The sequence below is a fragment of the Tenrec ecaudatus genome, chromosome 17, assembly GCF_050624435.1.
Source record: "Tenrec ecaudatus isolate mTenEca1 chromosome 17, mTenEca1.hap1, whole genome shotgun sequence".
NCBI classification, from domain to species: domain Eukaryota; kingdom Metazoa; phylum Chordata; class Mammalia; order Afrosoricida; family Tenrecidae; genus Tenrec; species Tenrec ecaudatus.
The window spans coordinates 1,979,652-2,000,114 of NC_134546.1; the positions used below are offsets into that span (position 1 = coordinate 1,979,652).

Sequence of the window (20,463 nt, forward strand, 5' to 3'; positions counted from 1 at the left end):
AATTCACACTGAAGGCTACAATCCTCGATTTTCACCAGCAAGTGCTTCAAGTCTTCCTCAGTGCCAGCAAGCAGGGTGCCATCACCTGCATACTGCAGGGGGCTAATAGGCCTTCCTCCGATCTTGATGCGTGTTCTGCATCACATAACCCAGCTTCTCGGAGGAATTCTCGGCATATAGAGGGAACAAATATGGTGAGAGGCTACAACTTCGACACACACTCTTTGCCTGAGTTTAAACCATGCAGCCAGTATTCCTTGTTTGGTTTGCACCCCTGCCTTTTGAGTTATGTACAAGTTCCTCATGAACACAATGAAGTACTCCGGATTGCCCATTCTTCTCAAGGTTATCCAGTTTATTAAGGTCCACATAGCCAAATGCTTTTGCACAGTCAGCGAAACACACGTAAACATCTTTCTGGTGTCCCTGCTTTGAGCCAAGACCCATCTGACGCCAGCAGTCATATTCTCAGTTACACGTCCTCTTCTGAATCCAGCCTTAACGCCTGGCATTTTTGTCAGTGTGCTGCTGCAACAGTTGTTGGATGATCTTCAGTCACATTTTACTAGGGTGCGAGATCAATGGTATTGTTGTATAATTTGAACATTCCGTGGGGTCACTCTTCTTTGGAATGGGCACAAATATGGATCTCTTCCAGTCGGGTGGCCAAGTAGCTGTCTTCTGGATTTCCTGGCACGGACAAGTGAGTGCTTCATGTTTCTTCAGCTTTTGGAAACATTTCCGCTTTACACAACTGTCATTTCATGTTAGCTTTGTAATTCTTTCTTAAAAACGTGATGTTTGTTGTATAGTTGGAAGGACTTAATTATTGAGCCTATTTCTTCAAACTCTACGCTTAGTCCTTTAAAAATAAATTTTATTGGGGGCTTGTACAACTCTTATCACAATCCATACATCCATCGTGTCAAGCATATTTGTTACCATCATTTTCAAAACATTTTCTTTCTACTTGAGCCCTTGGTATCAGCTCATTATTCCCCTCCCTTCCCCATCCTCACAAACCCTTGATAACTTACAAATTATTATGCTGTCATGTCCTCCACTGTCTGATGTCTCCCTTCACCCACTTTTCTGTTGTCTGTCCCCCAGGCCAGGGGTTATATATAGATCATTATGATCAGTTCCCCTTTTCCCTGCCACCTTCTCCTTACCCTCCTGGTATCGCTACTCTCAATATTGGTCCCGAGGGGTTTATCTGTCCTGGATTCCCTGTTTCCAGCTCTTATCCGTACCAGTGTACCCACTCTGGTCTAGCTGGAGCTTAGTCCTTCTAATTGCTAGCGTTTTTGGGACACCCTTCTTTTTTCCGATGTAAAGAAATGAGTATTTACTTAATGTTACTGCCACTCCCTTTGGAGTGATCCCTTGAACCACACTTGCAGAGTTGGTTGGGCTGTGGCGAATTCTCAGAGCTTGTTTACGGGGTGTGACAGTTAGGGCTTATTGTGCCAACCTGGCCGATGAACACACGTGGGATTCATTGAAAGGTAGTTTAACTGAAAGGCGAGAGATAAATGGCTCAGTGTGCAGCTGCCTTAGCTAGTTCTGTGCCTCAGTTGGCAAGGTTCACTTCCTGCGAGACTCCCTGAGAAGTCCCATGGCCCTACCCTGATGCAGCCCTGGGTGCTGGAGCAGCCACGTGGAGACCCCTGCCAGTGCTGAGAAGCCCCCATGCTGATTCAGCTTTCCTTCTGCATTTGGCATCATTGCATGTGTTTTGTGAGATTGAGGACTTTATAGACTGGTGTCAGACATATGGGCTAATGTCGGACTTATGGGCTTGGACTGGACTAGGTTGGGATGCTTTCTTAATGCACGCTTACCCTTTATATAAAACTCTCTTATAAAATATGTGTCTATGAATTTTGTTTCTCTAGTGTACCCATACTAACACACTGGGGAATATCTAAGTTTCCCTCATTTTTGAATAACAACTTTCTTGGAAAAATAACTCCTGGTTGCGATTGTTGTCGTTCAGTTTTTTAGTACCTATCACTCCAATATCTTCTGGCTTCCAGAGCTGCTGGGGAGAAATGGATGATGGCATGCCTCCTGGCACGAGACCTGTGGGACTGTGCTTTATCTTGCACCTTTCAGAACTCCACCCTTGTCTTTGGTTTCAAGAATTCTATTAGGTTCTGACCTTTTAGTGTATCTTTGAATCGAGGTCCATGTCGCGTCCTGTATTTACTAGACAATGCTGAATACCTTTGGGAAAATCCTTTCTATGCCTTTGTTGCTGTTATGCTGCTCTGGGATTCCAATAATTGTTAAGATTCCATAACAAAATTTCATATTTTCTTTTGGGTGTGCTGTCTTTTTGTTGCTCTTTCTTGTGAGACTTGATGGTATTGTCTTCTAGTTCAACCATCCTGCTGTTCAATCAATCTCTGCTCTGTTGCTGCTGAGCATTTCTCTTGCTCTTTCTACTTCTTTTGTCTTACTAGTTCTGAAATTTTTTTGGTTTTATTTAATTCTGACATTGAGACTCTGGTTTTGTCCCTGCATTTGTCTCCTGATCTCTGCTAAGTTGTTGGTGATACTTGTCTAAAAATGATAAATTTGTGACTCTGGACTCTATAAGAAATTTTACCCCATGTTTTATTTTTGACCATTCTGTCTCTTGATTGTGACCATCCATCTGATTGAGTTTCTCTTGTTTTTGCTGAGCCCTTATTTTATGAAATAGAATATCCTTTCTCAGCAATTGGTCTTTCCTAAGTCGCAAGACAAAATCTTCCCATCCTTTCTTATAAGGAATGTTCTGCTTATATTTCTTCTAAGAGTGACTTGTGTGTTCATCTGTCAGTGCATGATATATTCAATGTATCAAATCTTTTTCATTGACCTACAGGGCCCAGCTTTCATGGGTATGCAGTGACCTAAAAGATTCTAGTCAGTTACACCTTACTCATTGAAGTGACAGGTTTGCTCTTTAAAAGGCTCTGGCAGCAGAATTACCCAATGCCATTCATCCTTTACTTTCTTAACTCCTTGTAGATTTTTGAAATGGTTGCCAAGTTAAATTTTCTTACCGGTATCACATGATAGTCAGTTGTGAGAATTTTCATTTCCCTTTGTTCAGTTGTAATTCACACTGTATTCTTTAATCTTCATCAGTAAATACTTCAACTCACCTTCATTAAGAGCAAGCAAGCTTGTGCTATCTGACATCAGTCTGTCGGAGTCTTCCTGAGTTCTTCAGCTAGTCAGCATCTCGGACATTTACTCTGCTCACAAATAACACCCTTTCCAATGCTGAACCATGAACAAGCACTTCTTGTTCCGTGTATAGGGTCTGCATGGGCACAGCGACGTGTCTGAGAATCCCACCAGCTGCCAGTCTGTTGTTGTACGGTGCTTGCTGGCTTACATGTTGCAAGCTATACCCAAAGTAAGAGTCTGATTCAGAGACGCTCATGTATACTTCACATTCACATGCGTGGTGCTCAGTGCATGCATGTTCAGTACAGTGTTAGGCATGTTCTTATACGTTAACAGTAATCCTGTTAGAGATCATGACTGTAAGCTTACTAAAGACCAGACTGAGGAGCGATGGAGAAAGTGTAGCAGTGAAAAGAAAAAGGTTTTGATAAGGTCTGAGAGTCAATATAAAAAACTCTCTACTTCCTTTAAATAGGTTTTTAACTTTAAAAACTATTTATTTATTTATTTTTACCTTTTAGTTGTTCCTCAGTTTCTAAGCGTATCTTGTTCACAGCTTCGTCCCTGGAAATCTAGAAGAAAGCTCGAGTTCAGCTGTTATGGCATGGCAACATTCAATCACAGGTTCTAAGTTGGTGGCATTCTTTGAAAAATTAGAACTGGTTGTTGATTCAGAAGCAATTTTGCTCGTATAATTCACTGATATATATTTACATATTTCCCTAAAACTTCTATTAATAAACATAGGGAGAATGGAGACACAACTGTTTTTTACCCCATAAGCTTGGTTTAGAGATGTTTCAAAAAACAGCCTAATGTTTACAAGCAAAATAAGGTGAGATATGACAAAATGAGACTCTCAGAGTAATTATGAAGACAAAAATCCAGTTATACCTACTTTGTCATGTTCATAATCTGTAAAAACAGCATAAAGTCGTTCCGTGGCAAGTCTATTTTAAACATAAAACAAATGTTAGTACAACAATGTTTGGGAACATGAAGCAGTTCCTGTCGCAAACAAAACTGGAATTAAAAAAAAAGAGTTAATATATTCCATAAATAATTAACATATACTCTATTTGCAAATCTGTTTGTTACATATTATATGATGGAGATCAGAAATTTTAATAAACAGAATAGCAAATTCAAATAGTTACAGGAATAAGCATATTCCCTCAAAAGCAACAGCCACCTGGATAAGTAGACCATTTCCACATTTTAATCACGTTAGTGAGGGGAAACAACATCTTAGGAACCAGTGCTATGGGTAAATGCTTAGTCATTTGGAGGGAAAATTAAAAAGCATAGCAACACAAAACCATGAAGAACTGAAACCTTATTCTTACTTCTTAGATAGAACACAAAAAATGTAAATGTATAAAATGAAAATAAAGAAGTTCCGTAATAAAACATGTATGGCTATCTTTATAATCTTAGAGAAGGTACAGATATATCTTTAAAGCCCGGACCCCCAGATACATCACCTGACACATTGTATATACTAATATATAACATGAAAATAAAACATTTGTAAAGCAGAGAAAAAACAGATTTTTAAAACTTTACAACAAATCCACCAACAAGATTAGAAGTATTAAAAAAACATCTCCCCAACACTTTTAAATCTCTTGCTTTTCTCAGTTCGATCCATTTTTGCTCAGTTATTGTAGGAAGCTTTTTTTTTTGGGGGGGTGGGGTGTCAACTTGAATAAATCTGACTGCTGGCCAAGAAGACTGATCCAAACTGCACTCACTGGCATCGCGTTGATTCGGATTCATCGCGATCCCACAGGACAGGGAAACCCCTGTGGGTTTCCAAGGTCTCGAGGGGGTAGAAAGCCTCATGTGTCGCCTGAGGAGCGGTTGGTGTTTTTGAACTGCTGACCTTGGAGTTAGCGGTCAACATAGAACCCACTAAGCCACCATGGCTTCTTAAGGGACTGATGCGAAGGGCACACACAGGAACTTTTCACATTATTTCAAGGAATAGGAAAGAATGTTCTGGTGATGCACGTGTACTTACTGAGCGCTTGTCCATGTGCTGGGCAGGTATGTAAGACTTCTTCTGAAAAGTTCACCAGACAGTCAAGCACCCTATGCTGTGTTCTCTTCTCCCTGACGACACCTCCACCAGGACTGTCTGTATCTTAAATAGCCAGCGTATTCTTCCCGTTTTTTGAGAGTCAATCTTAGGGTCAGGCGGGGAAGAGGCACGTGAGCTCATCCTTGCTTGAGCGGCAGAGCTGGCACGTATGGCAATGACTCATAAATAGTACAGTGCTACTTACGAAGCAACACACGGGCAGAGATTCTATGGGCATTTTTTCCTAGGAGGGCGGGTGGTGACAATTTCAATGTGTACGGAATAAGGAGAGGTTCTTACTTTTGGACGTGTCTCACAATCTCTGGTGAGGGAGTAAATAGCTTCTGAGGTGTCCGCTTGGTAACTCCACTTTCTCGGACCAGCTGCTGGATGCCCTGGATGATCTGTTGGGTATGCTTCACGCCCACTTTGATAGCATGGCAAAAGTCCTGCTGCAAGACGTTCTCCGCAGAGGCTTCCAACATGACTGTGACGGGAGAACAGACGGGCATTGCTGTTGGGCCTGTCTCAGCACAGCATCTTTACACACCACGCTGGCACATCAACACGACGAGTTCAAACTACTCTTTCGGTATCTTTCCTCGGAATCAACAAACTTCCGAAATACAAAATAGCAGTAACTGAAGAGGCGGGTCCTGCTAGCTGCATCTCTTGTATTTAACGAGGCATTTCTCATAAAATAATGAAAGATACTATGCATATACTTACATTTTCATAACAGCTTTATTAAGAAATAATTCACATATCACGAGATTCACCCTTTAAAGGTGTACAATCGCATGTACTAATTTAAGGATTTTTTGGTTGTGATTTAAGTGAGGGTTTACACCTTATTTTAACACAAGGGGGCTTTAAATGGTTTGTGAAGAAGTTGAATGAAAAGACAGTGGAATTTTCCCACAAACTTTGTGAAGCCCCTTTGTATTTTAAGTGAACTTTAGAAATATCCAACACAGCAAGGGTATCACAAATGTTTTCTTTTTTGATAACTAATTTGACTCCCACTTAATTCGGACCCATTGCCACTTTGTCTAATTCTGGCGCAGATGGTGGGGATTCCTGGCAGGGACTCTTTCTCGCAGACCCTGCCAGGGTTTGCTTACGCTTTTACAAAGCTCAACTCCTGTGCAAAGTTAACTGGGGAAGCCCTGTAGTGGCTTTTTGTGGGAAACAGAAAGATTTCTCCCAAGTTGTCCCCCCAAATAGATCCCAACCTAGGTGCTTGCTACATGTGGCGAATGACTACACTTGGAGGTCAACATAAGTAGGTCAGGGGTTCTTCTCCCCGAGTTATCAGCCATGCAGAGCAAGCAGACATCCGTTTCTCCCACAGTAAGTAGGGCCCACTCCCTTCTCACAAGGATAGTAGATTGTTTCCCTGAGAGTGCAGAGAGGTCAAGCCCTTTCAAGGGTGACCAAGGTTAGGCCGCCATCATGAATCTAGGGTCTGCCCTTCTTGTTTTATGTACATCCCTCGCCCCTCCCCTTCCTATCATGTGCACACCCTAGCTCATCCCCTCCCTGTTATGCTGATGCCGTGGTATATCCCCCTCCTATGGCTTGTATTGCCTCCTGTGCAGCCCCTTCCTGTGCCGAGTGTGGTCACCTGTAATCATGCCCCATAAGCAGTTATAAGCCTCGGTTAGCAATAAACCGGGGGACCCCAGCTCTCCCTGGCTGGTAAGGTCATGGCCGCCAGGAGGTGAGCGTGCTGCCATGTGTCTGACTTTCCATTTTACTCTCTCTCCTCCCTCTCATGCTCTATGCCTTTATTGTAATCTTTACATATCTCAACTGTACAATTGCGCTTACTGAGCCCGTGATTGGTTGGGGGGCTGGCCCTTCCTTTCTTGCCTGCCCCCTCAGCTTTTCTCAGGGTATTTTGCCCAAATTTGCTCTCCAGCTTCTGGAAGACGAGAAAGCCATTTGACTAAGTGTTATCTAAGTATATAAAGGAAGCAAAGTACACAGAGGAAAGGCAGCATGATACGGCGAAACAAAAATCTTTCAGGCTATCGACCCACACACACACCCACCCACATGCCCCTGCGCGAGCATGAGAATTCGAATGTGTTTTTAAGAAGTCACAACTTGTGAGTGGATTCCAGAGAGAAAGACTAGAACACAGCTAGCCCCGACACAACTTACCAATCTGACTTCTGGGCGCCCCAGCAACCACTAAGTTTAGATCACTGGAAGACATTTCTTTCCGTGTGGGGTTAACAACACACTCGCCATCGATTATTCCCACTCGCACAGCCCCTAAAGCAGAGCAAAATGTTGGTGATTATTTAATAAAACTCGTTTCCAAGACATCTCTCGAGTGATGGCTTCAATCCTTCGTCTTTGATGATGACCAGGAGTAAGGTCCATGCTTCCACCAGTTACTGAAGGACTCACCTCTGGCCTCTGTGGAGCACTCCGGCTCGCTCCGCTTCCTGTGGTTGCTCTTCTGCACATGCCCTGGGCTTCCTCCAAGGACGTGCACAGCTCGGGGTCCTCCTGCAATACCTCCTCGACGACTTCACAAAACTAAACACGCTCCTCTCATTTGTCCTAGTACCTTGTATCTTCCAATTACACTGCTTATACATAATTATTTGAGTTTCTGATTTACTCTTTTAAAAAAAGTTGCTGAAAATACACACAGCTGATCATACACCCAAACCATCCGTCGTTTCCGTATATACAGATCAGTGGCATTGGACACATTAATTGCGGCATCACTTCCGCTCCTTGTCCCATATTATCCACGAATCCCGTGCTATTGTGCCTTCCCCAGAAGCTACTCATCTGTGCTCTCCAGTTACTGATGTCAATTTGATCCAGAACAGGTTATCTTTCAAGAGCACAATATTCACGGCAAACATACTTTACTGATTCAGCTACACTGTTGTTTAGTTCGAAGACAAGTTCAAGGTTCCTTAAGGTTGAAAGGTTTTTTCTGGGCTCTAGCCTAGCTAGGTCTGGCAAGCCTGGATACTATAGGAAACCTGAGATTCAGTTTCCTACTTTCCCTCCTTTTAATCAGGACTCATCTACTGAATCCTGGACCTAAATACTCAGCCAAGAGTGACAGTGAATGTGGTAGTTAGTCTGTTGTGAATTTGAGACTATTAAGAATGAAGGGGCGGAGTTTAGCCTGTCACAGCTTGAGGACCTCATTTGGAGGCGCTATGGAGATCAGTAGCTCGCTGGAGGCAGGACACACACTCACTCCCTGCGAGACATTCCTGTTGACAAACCACATGGAGCTATGCTAGTACCCTGGAGGTGGAGGAGCCACATGGAGACCCTGCCAGCGCTGAGATGCTCACAACGCCATGGGATCCACAAGATTTTCTACCCACTGGCCTGTGATCTATCTTCCTGCATTTGGTGTCACTGCATGTGTTTCATGAGTCTGAAGAGGACTTTATAGATTGGTATCAGACATATGGGCTAATATCGGACTTATGGACTTGATCTGGCCTGGGCTGTTTTCTCAATATTCAATTGCTCTTGTCTATAAGCTCTTTCTCAAACACACTCAAGTCTATGAATTTGTTTTTCCAGTCCACGCAGGCACCATTTCCCTTACGGAGCCCTGAAAGCACAGCCTCCTTCCTGCTTGTAGAGCCAGTGCTCGGCTTGCTGCGGCCTCCAGGGCATAGCGCGTACTGAGGACACGCGATACGGGCTCACTAGAGGAATCGTTTCTATATCGTGTGATGACAACGTAAATGAACTCGAAGCTACCGGCATACTGGGTTTGTATCCTGAGAAGAGTGTTTACTCATTTTTGCAGTTAATAAGTCCTGTTGGGGGAGTGGGGAGGGAGGGGGAAAACGAGCAGTCAATATTAAGGGTTCAAGTAGAAGGCAAATGTTTTGAGAATGATGATGGCAACAAATGTACATATGCGCTTGACACAATGGATGTATGTATGGATAGTGATAAGAATTGTACGAGCCCCCAATAAAATGATTAAAAAAGAAAATAAGTCCAGTCAACAGAAAGACAGAAGAAGTCCAAGTACCTGGTGACCTGGTAACATTGTAACATACTGTTATCAGAAATAAAACCTAAGGCAAAGAGCAAGTGTCTAAAGGAGCTGAAAAGAGTCTCAGAATGCCATCTTGGTCAATCCTGTAAGCGATAATTGGAGTCAAGGCACAAATATGCACTGGAAAGTGAAAATCACTAATAATGTCTTTTTTCCTCAAATTCCAACTTACCAATAGGTCCATTCCAAGGAATGTCTGATAAGGAGAGGGCTACCGATGCTTAAAAAAAAGAAAAAATAAGAGACGAAATTAAAGGACTTCATTGCTTCCTGCATTCACAATGCTAATTTTATCCTAAAATTTTATACTTACCGCCATTAATTGCTAGGACATCAGGCTCATTAATACCATCCACTGCTAACAGGTTACAGAGGATCTAGTATATGGAAAAAGATTTGAAACATTAAGTATTATCTACCTTGGTTCAAGAAGGACATTGAAGTATCACATGGGTGTACGAGCCCCTAGGGGCGTAACTGGTTAATGGGCTGGGATGCTGACTGAAAGGTTAGATGTTACGAATCTAGTCCAAGGCACCTTGGAACAAAGGCCTGGCAATCCCTTTCCAAAAATAAGTATGCCCTGAAAAGGCCCAGGTGCACAGTTCTGCTCTGACCCACCAGGGTTCCCATAGCCTCAGCCGACCCGAGAGCAGCAGGTGCCCAACGGTCACAGCGTGGGCACTGCAGTCAAGCCCATCATGACTGGATTTAACCAAGTGTGTGACCTTGAGTGAAGTATTTATATTTTAAAGGGAAAAGTAATAGCATCTTCCTTAAACGGTTCCTGGAAGGATTATAAAACACACTGAGAACAAGTGCAAATACTTAGTAAGTGTTACCCATTTCTATTAGCAAGAATAACGTTGTCTCCTGTTTAAAACCCCAAGTGAAACACACCAGTATATCACGTGATACTGTACCAAGGCGCCTAGGTTGGGTCCTGAGGAAAACTACCTTCCTTGGGGGCTGTGGTATCCTTGCACAGACGGTACTAGGCGGGGAGCTGTCGCAGGGACACGTGCGTGCAGCAAATACATCACGTGGTACTTGAATAAGACATACGGGTGGCTATGAGATTTAGAAGAGCCAACCACAAAGACCAGTGTGCTGACCGCTGTAGTCCCTGAGGCTAACATGAGCTAGAAGGTGCGTGGGCAGGGGCCTCCCCGTCACATTTCACCAGCTCGGTCTCCAGGCTTTCCCGCTGGCCATCTCATTGGCCTGGAACGTGTCCCCTCCTCGGTTTGTTTAATACCGAGTCATAATTCTAGGGTCAGATTCCAGTGACACAGAATTAATTTTAGCTTTTTAAAAAATCGTTTTATTAGGGGGCTCATACAACTCTTATCACAATCCATCCATACATCAATTGTGTAAGGCACATTAATTTTAGCGTTTTAACCCTCTCATCATTCTTTAACAAGCTTTAACGTAAAATGCAACAGTGTCATCAAGAATTTTCATGTATTCTTTGTGTTTCACCTGGGGTGTCTTAAAGAGAACTACTAAGCAATATTTTATTGAGTTGGTACCAAATAAACCTAAATTAGAACCTACCTGGGTATCATAAAAGTAACCAGCTGGAAAGAGAGGCCTAATTGAACGATCTGCCAAAACAAAACAAAACAATTAGATCAGTGGTTCTCAACCTTCCAATGCCACGGCCCTGTATACACTTCATGTTGTGCTGACCCCAGGCATAAAACTATTCTCGTTGCTACTTCATCTCTGTCATTTGCTACTGTTACACTGGGTGAGCCCTGTGAAAGGGTCGTTGGACCCACAGGTTGAGAACCGCTGGATTAGCTACTACTGGCAGGAACTGCCTTTCCTTTCAAAGCTTCCCCATTACATAAACACTTGTCTACAAAATACAGTCCAATATGTCCTAAGAACCAACCAACCAATGGACACGAATAACTATCAGTGCTTCAATTAATACATACCAATTAACATATACCATGCCCCGAACCACAAAACACTAGCCAGGCAGAGTCCACTGGGCTAGAGATGGGGGTAAGAGTTTTTCAGTTCTACAAGCATCAGTTGCAGATACAAGGACAAGTCAAACAGGATGCTAGGAGGCTGTCGGTTCATACGTTTCAGCTCAAGTTCATTCAAAACACGTGTCTTTGATCAGTAAATGGCTACAGACACATTCAGTAACACACGTGTCTGAGGCTCATTAGTGTGATTAAAAAAAAAAAAAAAAGAACAGGTCCCATGAAAGCAGCGGCTGCAGGTCAACAAGCAGCCATCTAGCTCAGAAGCAACAAAGTCCACGTGGAAGAAGCACACCAGCCTATGTGACCACGAGATGCCGAAGGGATAAGGTACTAGGCATCATCAGAATAAAAACTCAGATCATTGTCAATGAGGGGGAGTGCAGATTGGGGACCCAAAGCCCATCTTTAGGCAATTGGACATCACCTTATAAAAAGGGCTATGGGGAGGAGACGAGCCAGTCAGGGTGCAGTATAGCAACAATGAAACATACAACTTTCCTCTAGTTCCTAAATGCTTCCTCCCTCCCACTATCATGATTCCAGTTCTACCTTACAAATCTGGTTAGACCAGAGGATGTACACTGGTACAGATAGGAACTGGAAACACAGGGAATCCAGGACGGATGATCCCTTCAGAACCAGAGGTGACAGTGGCGATACTGGGAGGGTGGGGTAGAGAGGGGGAACTGATTATAAGGATCTACATATAACCTCCTCCCTGGGGGACGAACAACAGAAAAGTGGGTGAAGGGAGACATCGGACAGTAATAAAATATGATAAAATAATAAATTTTAAATTATCAAGGGTTCATGAGGGAGTGGGAAGTCAGGAGGGAGGGGGAAAATGAGGAGCTGATGCCAGGGGCTTACGCTGAGAGCAAATGTTTTGAGAATGATGAGGGCAATGAATGTACAAATGTGCTTTACACAATGGATGTATGTATGGATTTTGATAAGAGTTATAAGAGCCCCCAATAAAATGATTAGAAAAAAAGAGAAAACAGTGGCTCCAGAGGGGTCCTGGAGAGCAGTTAAAGAAAATAGTGGCCAGGGGTCAGCTGGGAAAGATGGTGACTGGCTGTGGGAGCAGGAGGGGTCGTCTTGACAGATGCTCTCCGAGGGCACAGGATGATCCAGGGGCTTATTGGGAAGAAATTTTATGAAAACAGAAAACTGCACAGGTCAGAAAAGGGCCAGGAAAGTGCAGCTGAGCCATCTTCCCACCTGGACAGAGCGCCGCTCGTCCCGAGAGGAGCAGGGCCGCATCCTGCAGGCCTGTCACTGAGCAGCCTGACTCCATGACAGCCTGGCTGACCCTGTCTCCCAAGGCTTCAACAAACACATTTCAGAGGAACGAAGTCTGAGCCCCTCAGGGTGGCCCAACCTGGTGTAAATGGCAGAGCACAGAATTCTTTGGAGAAGAGTTAGAATGATAGAACCCCGTTCCCCCCCCCCCCCCAGTGGTTGGTACGCTGAGAAACAAAGCATCGTAGTTTGTGTAATAAAGGTTTCTATGTGTTCTAGTGATGCTTCTGACTTTCATACAAACAGGAAAGAGAGTCAAGACCAACAGCACACCAACGGGATAATCTTCTATGGTATTTTGTGTCTGAGAAATGTGTACACAACAATTTTTGAGGCTATACTACCAGAGTCCAAGTCAATATTCTGCCCAAAGAAGATCATCTCACAAACTTAGGTTACAAATAATTGAACTCCAAATAAGTACAAACTCCATAGTGTTTGGAGATGTCAAAGATTCGAGCAATTACAAACCTCTTTTGTAGCTGATGAATAGAATGCTTTTAGGAATGACTTATGTTGAACGCAGAGATGCCCTGCTGGCCTAGTGGTTGTGCTTTGGACAGCGATACACAAGGCCAGCAGTTTCAAAACCACCAGCTGCTCCACAACAGAAAGACTGTTAACAGTGAGTCTTGGAAACTCACAGGGCAGTGCTACCCTTCCCTACAGGGTCACTGTGCATCGCATCGAACCAAAGGCAGTGAGCGTGAGCGTTTCTGATGTTGAACGCAGGGAGCCTTGGAGACAGTGGTCACGCATTGGGCTGCTAACCAACAAGGTCAGCGGTTCGAAGTCAAGCCATTTCGTGGGAGAAGCACGAAGTTTTCTATTCCCGTAAAGGGTTACAGTCTCGGACCCCCACAGGGGCAGCCCCCCCGTGCCATATATAGTCACTGTGAGTCAGAGTGGACTCCCTGGTGGAGAGTTTGTTCATTTGTTTGAAAGTAGAACATAAAAAAGAAAAAGCACAGAGGGCAGAGTCAACAGACTCGGATCGCTCACGAAGTCACTAGATACTTACTAAATGCCTACTCTGTGTCAGGCAGCATGCAAGATGTAGGGTCAGTAGTGAACAGAGTTGGGGCTATGGTAATGATGCCGTGAAGGCCAACTTAGGAACTAATGTGGGTCACCCCAGGAGCCCTGGTGGTGCAGTGAGGTAAGCACTGGGCAGCCAACCACGAGGACATCAGTGCAAACCTACCCCTGCCTCCGTGGGAGAGAGACGGAAGCATCTTCTCCCGTAAAGATCTGTCGTCTATGAAAGTGCAGTCGTTGTGCTCTGTGTTTCATGGGTACTATGAGCTGTCGCCTATCCAGGGCCAGTAGGTGAGGAAGCCATGGTGGAAGAGAAGAGATGTGAACACAGGGCTAGCCGAGAGGGTTAATGCTTTTCTTATCTTACCTATTATTCGACTTGTAAGAATTTCTTTATCAGAAGAACCAATTTCTCTTCTAAGATAGTTTGTGGGAATTCTACCAGCTGCAGCAGCTTTCTGTTTATAGTCAACCTAAAGTAGCAATGAGAAAACATCAAGCTCATGGGATTCATTTTTAAAACAGCCTTTTATTGTGAGCGAGCTGTGAGTTTATACATCAGATCATCGCCCTGCATTCAACAACCTAAGCGACCCGGCAGCCCTCGCTGGGGCTTGTCCTCTGCCACCCCACCTTCCTCCCCGCCCCGCTCTTTCAGGACACATCCTTCCTTCACATTACCCCCACTACTCTCTAGCTGGTTACTGTCCCTTCCCACTTCCCCGATACCTGTGGGAGCCATCCATGCTTGTCGCTACGGCATTAAACTGTTTCTTAAATGTTCTGTGTGTCAACGGTCTCATACAACCCTTGTCCTTCTGTGCCTGACTGACTTCACTTAGCCTAAGGCCCTCCAAATTCACATGACTCCTTGTTACAGTAACAAGCTATACTTCAGGAACTACTGTACAAACACAACCTACTAACAACACGGGGCAGCTCAAGAATCGAGAACATTTCATTTACTTTAGCTCTTCTGTATTTCTTGGGGGAGAGCTAATAAAAAGGTTTCAGAAAGTCAATAATAAAAAAAAATCTGTAGGATTAATTATCAACCTCATAAACCCCACAACTGATGGCTAGATGTCATTTGGCAACCATGGTGGCTCGTTCTCCTCCATCAAAGGTTGCCATCTGTGCGAGACTCTGACTAACATCATGACATCCTTTTTAATAAAGGAAGATAGCCATGAAACCCCACGGAGCTGACTCTTCCCAACTGTGGAGGTACCTGTGGACGCATGACGAGGCCCAGGGCCGTGGGAGCCCAACAAGAGGCTCCTAAGAGGGCAGACCTGGAGACCTGACCATGAGAGGCCACAGACGTGAAAACCCCGCAGCAGAGCCCACCTCCACCACGGTCAGTGGCAATGAACAAAGAAGAACAGACTCCAGTCAGAGAGTGAAAACGCTGTAGCCCAGCCCACCCTTTCCCATGGGTCTCTAAGCCAGCATCCACTCGATGAGAACATTGAGAGCAATGTTCTGATTAACTTAGACATCTGGGCACGCCAAAGTTTACTTATTAGAAGTACTCCAATCAGTGGGAGCAATCAGTCTATATTTGTTTAATGGCACAAACTTTTCTACCGAGTCAAACTACTAAAAAACTTGTGTTGTGCCAAGTTCCTACTTTACGCTCCCTACATACTGGACAAAGACACTCCGAGCTCCACACCGAAGCTCCACTGTGGTGAGGGGCATCCTCAGTACTCACCACCAAGGGCATGAACTGGGAGGGCGAGGGCTTCACCTTACTCACTGCTGTGACCATCACCGCGGTGTCACCTGACTTGGGAGACAAACAACAACGTTAGCAAGTCCCCTCAAGATCGTCTATGGACACTTAAGTAGCCACCGAAGGAGCCCTTACTCCAATAAACTGGAGGAGCCATTAGTCCTCTGTGATTGGATAATTATCCACGAATGGCCAATCTCAAGCCCTTCTCTAGGGCCCCGGTCAGTATCAGGCAGCCACGAGGCTTCTCTGGAGCAATGGGACCGGAAGGCTCACCAACGGCTCAGCCACACCTACTCTATCGATTCACCCCTACTTCTTAGGAAGAAATTTAGGCTGTGATTAAGGAACAATTTCCCAAGTATCACTACTGAAGAAAATAGTCAAAATTATTGTCCCCAGACAATCATAGAACACCTAATAACGCCAACAGGATAAATCAGAGCCCCAAATTTGTAAGCAATCTTCAAGGCCATTTAATATACCCAGCCTTCTGCCATCTGGACTGTTTGACCCGGACATGACCTTACTTACATCTAAATCATTTTCCAGTACTACAATGTTATGAAGTTCTATGATATTAAAAAAAATCTCCAGTTTCTGTAACCATTTAGTGATGAGATTTATAAAAGCTCAACTGTTTACCTGCACTACAGCAGAGCCATCTGCAAATCTCGCCAGTTTTCCAGAGGATATCTCTAGTTTTCTGTTTAAAAAAAAAAAAGCAACACAAAAGGACTTAGGTCATCAATACAATTCCAGCTTAGTACTGACTAAGAAAAAGAATGAGATTCTAACGGAACTAAAGGTGCCACACATACAGCCCTGCATCCAAGGGGTGAGATTCTAACGGAACTAAAGGTGCCACACATACAGCCCTGCATCCAAGGGGTGAGATTCTAACGGAACTAAAGGTGCCACACATACAGCCCTGCATCCAAGGGGTGAGATTCTAACGGAACTAAAGGTGCCACACATACAGCCCTGCATCCAAGGGGTGAGATTCTAACGGAACTAAAGGTGCCACACATACAGCCCTGCATCCAAGGGGTGAGATTCTAACGGAACTAAAGGTGCCACACATACAGCCCTGCATCCAAGGGGTGAGATTCTAACGGAACTAAAGGTGCCACACATACAGCCCTGCATCCAAGGGGTGAGATTCTAACGGAACTAAAGGTGCCACACATACAGCCCTGCATCCAAGGGGTGAGATTCTAACGGAACTAAAGGTGCCACACATACAGCCCTGCATCCAGGGGGTGAGATTCTAACGGAACTAAAGGTGCCACACATACAGCCCTGCATCCAGGGGGTGAGATTCTAACGGAACTAAAGGGTGCCACACATACAGCCCTGCATCCAAGGGGGAAGGGATAGCGTTTAAATTCATCAACAAAAATCCAAGGGGCGAAAGAGATGACGGGGAGGCAATATAGAATGAGGACCCCAGTAAACAATGATGTGCAAAAATCCACAGGAATGGTGTCTGAGATGCTTAAGGAAGAACCTCAAAGCCAATGGCACAGGATAGACTCTAAGTAAGAGAGAGGCATTTCAGGGAGTGCAGAGCATTCAGGATAGGTCTTAAAGCAGTTACCTATGAGATAGAACAGATTAGGAATCCAGGCAAAGAGGCCTGGGGCGGGCAGGCAGACCCCACATAACACACAGGTCAGGGCTGCCCCACCCCTCAGAGCCAGTGCACCTCTTGAACACTGAGAAAACCAACTTCTGAACAGTCGTTCAGAAGCTCACAGGATTCCTCTGACAGCAGCACTGAGATACTGGAGAGCCCATAAAGAGAGGCTCCGCAAGGCTAGTCATGCAAGAAAAGCAACTCCAAACCACAAGGAGATATGACTCTGCATCTGTTTTAGAAAACACTTGCAGAATGAAGTGAAGTATATTTGTAGTTACATAGTTTCATGTCAACTTGATAGTATTAAGAGCGAAGGGATGGAGTTCAGCCTGTCAATCAGGTCACAGACTGATGATGCTTCCTTGTGGGTGTGGCCTTCTCATGAGGATTTTGGGAATGTCCCCTCTTTGTCTTCTTGTTGACAAGCCACTTGCAGACTTGCTGAGACCTGTTAGGAGCCGCTCTGTTTTCACCTCGGGTTGGGGCGAGCCACTCTGAGACATGCGAGAGCCTGGGAGATGCATCCTCCACCACTGAATCCACGGGACATTACACCTGTGAGCTTCATGCGTTCTGCATCATTGCATGTGACTGCCTGAGTCTGAACAAAGATTTTTGGGCTTGTATTGGGCCTATGGGCTTGATCTGGACTGGGCCGGCTGCTTTCCTAATACATAATTACTCTTTGCTATAAAGCTCTCTCACACACATGAGTGTCTCTGCATTTGTTTCTCTAGTCAACCCAGACTAACAGATAATCCAACAACTTTCACCAAGAAGTATTTTTTTAAAACCCTAGACTATCATGATTTGGCATCTGCAGACATCACTAAACTCACAGCTCACCTTTTGCTTCATCCTAGCGAGCTTCTCACAGCTACCTTTTGCTTCATCCTAGCGAGCTTCTCACAGCTACCTTTTGCTTCATCCGAGCGAGCTTCTCACAGCTCACCTTTTGCTTCATCCTAGCGAGCTTCTCACAGTTCACCTTTTGCTTCATCCGAGCGAGCTTCTCACAGCTCACCTTTTGCTTCATCCGAGCGAGCTTCTCCCAGCTCACCTTTTGCTTCATCCGAGCGAGCTTCTCACAGCTACCTTTTGCTTCATCCTAGCGAGCTTCTCACAGCTACCTTTTGCTTCATCCGAGCGAGCTTCTCCCAGCTACCTTTTGCTTCATCCGAGCGAGCTTCTCAGAGCTCACCTTTTGCTTCATCCGAGCGAGCTTCTCAGAGCTCACCTTTTGCTTCATCCGAGCGAGCTTCTCCCAGCTACCCTTTCCATGTTCCTTTCTTCCTGCTTTCTTTTTGCTCATTCCTCCTCTTCCTTCAAAGCCTCATCCCAGGGAGTGACAAGCTTCCCCAAAATAAAACAAACACCCCTCCTTTTTTTAACTTTCTGCTCTGAGTCAATGTCAACCTCTAGGGGCCTTGGAAGGTGGAGCAGAACTCCCTTCCGCCCCCTCCCACAGGGTTTCCAAGGCCAGGATCCTCACAAAAGCTGAAGGCCATGCTGTCTCCCATGGATCCGCTGGTGGGCTTATCTCACGGACCCTTTAGCTCGCAGACAAGCACTTTATCTACTGCGCCACCACTGCTTCTAATTGCAAGCTTCAGGTGTGAAAAACGTTGTTGTGCTGCCTGAGTGCCCTGTGCATACTTCTCTTATCATGATTCCCCCACCCCAAACCTGAGTTTACCTGGATCCCTATCAAACATTGCCTCTCCAAAGCCCTGTTCAGAGATGCTGAAAAATGCTTATTGAAGTGATAAAGAAACCCTGGCTTGAAAAGTTCAGGTGAACATTAAGTACCCACATGAAAAACACCAACCAGAGCAGGCTTCTTCCTTTCTTTCTCCAGCTACCCTTTGCCCTCTGTCAACCCAAACCAAGGCCAAATGCTCCGCCATCGAGGCCAGTCCGGCTCAGAGACTTTACTTAGGGTTCCAGGTCTCGATGAATCTCTGCGGGTGCAGCCGGCCTCGTCGATCTCTCACAGAGCAGCTCGTGATTTGAACCAATGACCTTCCGGGTTGCAGGTCCAAAGTCCAAACCTACCTGGAGGGTGTTGGTAAGAACACACAGAACAAATATAACTTGCTTGGATCCTAGCTGCTACTCACTCAGTATGTGCGAAAAAGGACAAAGACCACCATAAACGGCTGTATCCAGTACTTACGGCAAGTATTTCAACACATGACACAGCTACAGAAAAGGTACAGGTAGATTACTAATGAACAATTCTGAAACCATTATGTCGGGCAACTCTGGAGGAAGCTGGGGCCATCATCCTGTTGCTTTGGGTCGCCGGTGCCTAGCACATACTCATCTGCGGAATCCAATGCTCTGGGTGATTGCTTCAAGACGCCCCGGTGCCATGTTGGACTGCTAACCGCAAGGCCAGCAGTTTGAACCCACAGGCCACTCAGAGGGAGAAAGTTGAGGCGTTCTCCTTGCATAAAGATTTAGAGCTTTGGGAACCCACGGGGGCAGTTCTACTCTGTCCTACAGGGTCGATATGAGTCGGCAAGGACTCAATGGCAGTGGGTTCGTTTTCTTCGGGGGAAGGACTTCGTCGAACCGGGCTCAGCAGGCTTTCCAAGGGTTGACGTTTTGCAAGTCGATCACCACACCTTTCTTCTGAGAGTCCTCAGGGTGGTCCCGAACGTTCCACCTCGGGGCCTGGAGCAGCCAAGTGCACCACCCAAGAGCTTCCTCGGAAAATCTAGGGGACGGGAGACGACTGTGGAGGAGAAGGGATGCCCGGGCCGGGGCAAAAGCAAGCAGCAGCAACCCACAGGGCACGCGGCTAGACGCACGGAAAGGCGAGGAGAGGTTCGAGGAGGGAGACTGCAGATCCGGGAAGGGGGTGGCGGGCTGCCGGTCTGGGCCAGGAGGCGGGCAGAGCAGCGGCCTGCGCGGTGCCTCCACCGGGAGATGGAGCCGCCCGGACTGGCCGGCCGGGCCGCCTCGTGGAAGGGCAGGGAGGCACGTCGGGCTTACCTGCTGCCCAAGTCCACGGTCACAGCTCGGGACCCCGAGCCACTCCATCGCGCCCGCGCTTGCAGCGGGGTGACCGCCCGAGGCCGCCCAGGCAGGCCGAGGGGACCCCAGCCCGGCGGCCCGAGCCGGACGCACCCGCAACAGCGCCTGCACGCCGCCATGACACCGGACACGCGCCCAGCCCGGGCTGCGCCGCGATTGGCTCACCCGCGGGCCGCGGGGCGGGGCCTGGCCCGTTTCGTTTCCGTGGTGCCGGGGAGGACGCAGGGAATCGGAAACCTTGGACAAACGTCTTACGGGGACCCCGGAGGGCCAAACTTCTCCGAGCGCGATTGCTATGGGCCCTAGCTTGCCCTTTCCTAATAAAGACACCCAGAAAAAGAAGGGCTTGTGTGT

At 45.9% G+C, this 20,463-nt stretch overlaps 1 protein-coding gene across 1 annotated transcript in view; it reads right to left on the minus strand.

Annotated features, from left to right (window-relative positions):
* The window catches only part of PNPT1 (polyribonucleotide nucleotidyltransferase 1), a 44,798-nt gene extending 24,565 nt beyond the window's left edge, over positions 1 to 20,233 (minus strand). Inside the window, exons 1-11 of the mRNA XM_075535204.1 lie at positions 20,068 to 20,233; positions 16,071 to 16,131; positions 15,405 to 15,479; positions 14,055 to 14,160; positions 10,896 to 10,945; positions 9,649 to 9,712; positions 9,508 to 9,555; positions 7,439 to 7,552; positions 5,570 to 5,756; positions 4,085 to 4,136; positions 3,701 to 3,758 (exon numbers count right to left, since the gene is read on the minus strand). Coding sequence (XP_075391319.1) covers positions 3,701 to 3,758; positions 4,085 to 4,136; positions 5,570 to 5,756; positions 7,439 to 7,552; positions 9,508 to 9,555; positions 9,649 to 9,712; positions 10,896 to 10,945; positions 14,055 to 14,160; positions 15,405 to 15,479; positions 16,071 to 16,131; positions 20,068 to 20,228 — 976 coding nt within the window. The 5' untranslated portion in view covers positions 20,229 to 20,233. The remainder of the gene's footprint in view (positions 1 to 3,700; positions 3,759 to 4,084; positions 4,137 to 5,569; positions 5,757 to 7,438; positions 7,553 to 9,507; positions 9,556 to 9,648; positions 9,713 to 10,895; positions 10,946 to 14,054; positions 14,161 to 15,404; positions 15,480 to 16,070; positions 16,132 to 20,067) is intronic.
* Between the last annotated feature and the right edge of the window lie 230 nt (positions 20,234 to 20,463).